The 6742-nt window shown below is 48.2% G+C and overlaps 1 protein-coding gene across 1 annotated transcript; it reads left to right on the forward strand.

Moving 5' to 3' along the window:
- The first annotated feature begins 2045 nt into the window (after nucleotides 1-2045).
- Nucleotides 2046-4925, forward strand: LOC105054218 (probable receptor-like protein kinase At5g24010). The gene has a single exon (XM_010935686.4). It carries the CDS (start codon nucleotides 2112-2114, stop codon nucleotides 4680-4682), a length of 2571 nt encoding a protein of 856 aa, XP_010933988.2. The 5' UTR covers nucleotides 2046-2111; the 3' UTR covers nucleotides 4683-4925.
- The last annotated feature ends 1817 nt before the right edge of the window (nucleotides 4926-6742 follow it).

Genomic DNA, 6742 nt, shown 5'->3' on the forward strand with positions numbered 1-6742 from the left:
AGGTTTTAGCCATGACGCTAGCCCCAAGAAGGAGAACAAAAAGAAAATGGCAAAGGAAAAAAGATGCAAGGAGACAGGAGTGAAAAAACTTCGAGAAGAGCTTTCAAAGGAAGAGGACGGAGACAACTATCTGAAACTGGGAGATAATTCGACAAGGCCTCAGCGCCAAGAATGGATTTGCAACAAAAAGTGAAGTTTTGGATGTAAGTGGCCGCATATATATAAGGCCCTTCAACAGTCGAGATGAAAGCACGCCGAACGAGAGCTTTCCGGATACCGACACGTGGCAGCGCCTGGGCCCTTCCTCGGTCCGACGGTTCGACGCACCTACCCCCAGATCGAGTCACGTCGCCTCCATCCGCGTGAGCGGTCCCGACCCAATAGCCTCCTGACACGTGGTGAAAAAATCGCATCTCGAAATTCATTAACCGACGGCGGTTCGTGTTCCCAAGGAGACGGCGGTTCGTGTTCCCAAGGAGATGGCGGTTCGCGTTCCCAAGGAGGCGGCGGTTTGCGTTCCCAATGGGACGTCTGACATCGGATCGTTCGTTGATACGGTCGCCAGAGTCGGAGCAAGACGTGATGGAAAACCACTCCTTTCGTCCGAAGCCGTCGCCTACGTGTTCACGCGGGCCAACACGACATCCGACTCAGGAGTGGGGGGGCAACTGTTGGGATATACCGACTGACCCCTGTACGCCGACTTACCCTCGGACCGGTCCAACCGACGTCCGACTCTACCGACCGGACCGACGGACAACTCCGACAATGACTGCCGACAATGGCTGCCAACCATATCCGACCGAAGGTATGCTGGCCGAACAGACCCATACTGTTTCCGACCAATCGAGCGGCCGAACCTACATCACCGATTCACTGTCGGGGGTGGCAGCCGACGTTCGACTTCCACAAGGTACCCGATCAGCCGACGGTGTCTCCGAATCACCACCCGACGATCCAGCAGCCGAATACCGACATACAGTCGGCCAACCCGTCCAAATGCCATACAACCGCTATGGGCTGTTCTCCTGTCAAGGACATGCTGTACGACCGCCGTGGGGCCTTATCTTGCTAAGGACATGGGTTAATGACTTGACAACCCACGTCGATTTGACAGCCCCCGGTGATTTGACAACTCCCCAGTTGTCTGCACCATTAATGGTGGGACCATACCGTATTCTACTATTAAACGGGGTAAGGCAACAGTCTTGGTAAGCTTTCTCAAGCATGGGTAAGCTCTCTAAAGCGCCTCTAAACGCTTGAGCACTCTCTCTTGCTCTCTCCCCCGCTGAGCCCCTGATTTTCCACTGTTGCCTAGTCTCCTCTCTGATTTGACCGTCGGAGGGTCCCCACCGAAGGCATCTTCGGTCTGTGAGAATTTTTCTTGCAGGTACGTGACACCGATGATTGGACGACGGAAGGATTGGCCGCAACACAATCATTACTTGGATTGGTTGAGCCAAGTTGTTTTTGCCTCGAGGAGTGTAAATTCTTTCCGGTTATAACTGTAGAAAAATTCCAACCACCACGTAGGCGATAAATTGTAACTACTTATGCCCCTTAGATGGGGCTATTTATCATGATGGATTTTACCGTAAAAAATATTAACAAAAAACTTTTGAACCTATCAAAAACTGCCCAGTATCTAAATCGAAGCAATTTCCTACCACTCAGATCGTAAAAGATCTTTCGCCAATTATTCCGCCTCACAGTGTTGACGCTGAGAGTAGCCGAGCCGGTCAATCTGCAGGTCTTTATATGAGACACACGGCACCACCAAAGTTCCGCACGGGATAAGGATTTCCTGGTCGTGAATGAAGGATTCACCTTACTTCGCGGGCTTTGCGAGTTGTGCAGTCGATGATCCAACGGTGGATTCGCTCGTTCGTGCGAAACACGCCGCCCCGTCAAAGTCACCAGAAAGTACCAACGGAGGTCAATTTCTCCGGTCATCCCAGACGGGCCCACCCTCTTGACTAAGTCTACCATCCAAAGACGGAAATCCTCCGCGAATCTTCCTATCCCAAGATCCCGGTACTCGCCCCCTCTTCTTTTTCGCTGGTTCACATGCTACGGAGCATCAGCTGCACCCCTGCACACGCCTTTAGGAGATGGAGCTGCTGTTAGGAATAACTGTTCTCTACTTATCCTTCCACTTTTCATCATCGGCCTTCACTCCTAACAATTCCTACTTCCTCGCCTGCGGCTCCACCTCCAACATTCCCCTCGCCACCGACTACCCCGCTCGCAACTTCACTCCCGACTCCGGCTACCTCACCTCCAACTCCAAATCCATCTCCCTCTCCAGACCCAACTCCTCCTCCAACTCCTACAATCTCTACGCCACCGCCAGGGCCTTCACCCAGAGCTCCACCTACCGCTTCGACCTCGAGTCCCGGGGCACACATGTCCTCCGTCTCCACTTCTTCTCGTTCACCGACCAAACCAATGACCTCGCCACCGCACGCTTTAACGTGTTCGCCCTCGACCGCTTCCTCCTCCTCTCCGGCTTCTCCGTCCCAAACACCCAAACTCCCATCATCAAGGAGTACCTTCTGTGGGTGGACACCGGCGAGCTCGCCATCACATTCGTTCCCGATTCCAATTCCAGTGCATCTTCTTTAGCCTTCGTCAATGCGATTGAAGTCTTCACGGCACCCCCCAACCTCATCGACGACACCACAGATCCCAGGCAAGTACCTCCCAGCCCGGGTATCAGCCAATTAGCCCACCAGGCACTGGAGACGGTCTACAGGATCAACGTGGGAGGCCAAAAAGTGACCCCGGCCAATGACACCCTTTGGAGGACCTGGGTTCCCGACGACGAGTACCTCCTCTCGGAAAAGGACCTTTCGCTGGAGAGAAGCACGAACCCCGAGAACATCAAATACACGGCGGGCGTAGATCCTGAAATCGCACCGGCGAGCGTCTATGACACTGCCCGAACCATGAACATAACGAGCTCTATGGTGAACTCCAACCCCAACTTCAACTTCAACATAACCTGGAGCTTCCGAGTAGCTCCAGACTACAGTTATTTGATCCGGATGCATTTCTGTGATTTTGTTTCGAAGACGTATACTGAGCTCTTCTTCGACGTTTATATCGGCGACCAATTTGCGTACCCAGATCTCCGTCCATCCGATATAGCATATAACCCCGCCCAACCTTTCTTTCTGGATTTCAACTTGGATGTTACAGCCCCGCAGCAGCTCATCAATGTTAGCATTGGCCGTTCGATCAAGAGCAGCCCGGCGACGGTTAATGCTATACTGAATGGGCTGGAGATCATGAAGGTGAACAACACCTTTGGCAGCCTCAACGGAAGCTTCAACCCTGGCTCAGGCCCTAGCCAAACCAAGAAGAATAAGAGTGTTCATGTTGCCATTCTGATTTCAGCGATTGTTGGTGGTGTTTTCCTCATTGCATTAGCGATCACAGTCTTCGTGCTGGTATGTAAGAGATGCTGTTCAAAGAGTGTGACAAAGCCAGAGGAAACACCAGTTTTGTGGGCACCATACAGGACCGACGGTGCCAATTCTGTCGAGCTCTCGAGCAAGTATACCGAAAGAACAGCACACAGGGCCTCGCCCAACTTCAAAATGAGTCTCCATATCAGCTTTGTTGAGATCAAATTGGCGACCAACGACTTCGACGACGATCTCGTGATCGGCACAGGCGGGTTTGGGAAGGTCTACAGGGGAGTTCTGAGCGATGGCACTAGAGTTGCGGTGAAGAGAGCAGCGCGAGGGTCGGCGCAAGGCTATCCAGAGTTCCAGAGCGAGATCACTCTGCTGTCAAAAATTCGCCACCGTCATCTTGTATCACTCATTGGTTACTGCGCCGAGCAGTCGGAAATGATCCTGGTCTATGAGTACATGGAGAAGGGGCCTCTCCGGAATTACTTGTATGGCTCCGACTTGCCATGGCTTTCCTGGAAGCAGAGGCTGCAGATATGCATTGGCGCCGCCAGGGGCCTCCACTACCTTCACACGGGCTACTCGCAGAACATCATACACCGTGATATCAAGTCCTCCAACATTCTGCTTGGAGACAACTACTCGGCCAAAGTTTCGGACTTCGGGCTCTCGAGGTGGGGGCCTTCTTACGGGGAAACCCATGTTTCCACTAAGGTCAAGGGCACCATTGGATATCTAGATCCTGAGTACTTTAAGATCCTGAAACTCACCGACAAGTCTGATGTTTACTCCTTCGGAATGCTGCTCCTTGAGGTGCTGTGTGCGAGGCCAGTGATCGACCAGACACTCTCAAGGGAACAGGTGAACCTGGGAGAGTGGGCTCTGCATTGCAAGCGCAGAGGCCAGCTCGAGAAGGTCATTGACCCGAGGATTGTCGGGAAGATCAATGTGAATTCTCTGAGTAAGTTTTGCGAGACAGCGGAGAAGTGCCTTGCAGAGTATGGTGAGGAAAGGCCGACAATGGCGGATGTGCTATGGAACTTGGAGTATGTTCTCCAGCTTCAGGAAACAGAGCTGAAGAGGGAGCCTTATGAGGACAGTGGCAATGCGGAGGCGCAGTTCCCGGTGGCAGCAGTGGGCTGGGCAGCTTCAACCAGCGTAACAAATGATGTAGGGAGTTCAATGGCAAGGATGAGCGTGAACTACTCGGACGTGAGTGGAAGCAAGGTCTTCTCCCAGTTGTTTATTGATGAAGGTAGATGAATGGGACTGATTTCCAAGGGCAATTTATTAGTTATAATGTTATAATGTAGAACAATATCAGTGAAATTCTATGATTGTACGAAAGTATCGAATGTACAATGTATTGTATCCCTTGTATCTCCTATCAGATACTTCCAAATGATTTAAGAACTCGGTTGTGTTAAGTTTAGTTGGTCCTTGTAGAATGGTTCTCCTGCATTATTACTCGTCTGAATAAAATTGCTGTTGAAATTGAGAATGAAAGGTGGTTTCACTCAGGTTTTATTCCGATCAATTTGATGTCAGAGCTTATTTTATTATCCTGTGTCGTGTCCACTATTAAGTTTTCATTTAGACATCATGGGTGCTTTTCTATGATTCTGTCGGTCTGAATAACCTCCAGCTTTACATCATGTGGTTTTGTTTCGTTTTGTTTTCTTTTACTTGTCATAAAATTAAAAGCCTATCCAGCAGATGGTTTTGTACATTTCCAGTTCTAGACTACGGCAATAAAATTATCTATTATGTTTGGTCGAGATCACATTGCTTATATGCGGCTGAAATTAAGTCTAGTCTTTTGTTTCATTTTATCTATCGTAAAAAGGACAAATATAGCACTAAATAAATTCACAAAATCAGAAGGTTCCACCAACTAGAAAGAAAAATTTACGTGGTGCCATAGATGGGAAAGCTCAAGCATGGATCTTGTCATCAAAGGGAACATCATAATTTTTCTACCACAAAAAAAAAAAAAAAAGAGTGAACATCATAACTTTACAAAAAAAAAAAATTGTACATCAGAATGTGCTAAAGGGATTGGATACGTCTCAATTCCTCCAACCTTAAACGGCATATAGTTGTCTCCTATCTTTGATATTCTGCCATTCGCAAGCATGTCCAACAAAATAATATACGTCTCTTCAAAATCAATTAGCAGCAATCGTGTGCCTAGACACGTCAACTAATACTAGGGTGATGGAACTAACAAAAAAAAAAAAAAATCTTCGCGCTAGACACGTCAATTTTAAGACGTCTCTTCTGGCACAGAAACCTGCGTGTTTGGATATTTGACCATGATTTACGGCCGTGCTTGTTTTGCGATCAAAATCAGAATCATAATAAAAATTAAAATATATTATAATTAAAATTAAAAATAAATAATTTAATTTTTAAAAATATAAAAATTAAAATAATAATTTTTATTTTGTTATTTGATTTATATAAATATAAAATCGGAGAACCTTAAATTTTTATTTTCATTTTTAACTAAATTTTTAAAAATTAATACTAAATAAAAATTAAATATAATAATAATATTTTTAATTTTTTTAAAAAAATTATATTAAAAAAATATAAATAGCAACTAAAACAAAATTAAATCAGCTCCGTTCTGTAATCCTCGAGTCCCTTCTTCTCTTTTGTCCTGTAATTCTCAGGTCCTATGCACGGGGGAGGAGGGCGGTCACGACGGCAACAGGGGCTGGATCTGACAGTGCTGGAGACATTCCCAAATAATGGATTTCGACAAGTTCCTCCACCGTGAGGTGGATCATCCCCCGAACATCTGAATCGTCATTCGGGTGGTGACTGATCGGCATCAAAATCGATATTGGAGGAGGGGGAGGGGGAGGCAACAAGGCGTTGGCTGGGTCCTCATCGCAGCCGCAACAACAGGCGAGGTGTGGGAGTGACGGTGGGCGGCTCGGAAGGCAAGCTTGAGGGGGAGCTTGACGCAGCACCAGAGGATCATAGCAGACAGTAGAAGACAGTATGCAAGCGAAGATGGCACACTCGACGGTGGTGTGGGCATAGCGGCTTCTTGTCGTCCGAGGGAGAGAGAAGAGGAGGGGGGGAGGAAGGCGGCCAGAGGTCTAATGCGGCACCGCGATGGAGGGGACTATGGCGTCAACGGATCAGATGGTGATTACGGTGGACAAGAAGGTGGTAGAGAGCGAGAGGAGGAAGGAGGTAGCGGAGCTAGAGAGGATCGGGAGCAGGAAGCAAGCGATGCGGTCGAGGTTGGCAGACAACCGATGAGGTGGGGCAGATGGATGGATATATATATTTTTTAATTTCATTCC

This window comes from Elaeis guineensis, chromosome 11, assembly GCF_000442705.2.
Source record: "Elaeis guineensis isolate ETL-2024a chromosome 11, EG11, whole genome shotgun sequence".
NCBI lineage: Eukaryota > Viridiplantae > Streptophyta > Magnoliopsida > Arecales > Arecaceae > Elaeis > Elaeis guineensis.

Bases quoted from the DNA above. Each gene is read 5' to 3' on its own strand.
- LOC105054218 (XM_010935686.4), top strand. From the start codon at position 2,112: ATGGAGCTGCTGTTAGGAATAACTGTTCTCTACTTATCCTTCCACTTT.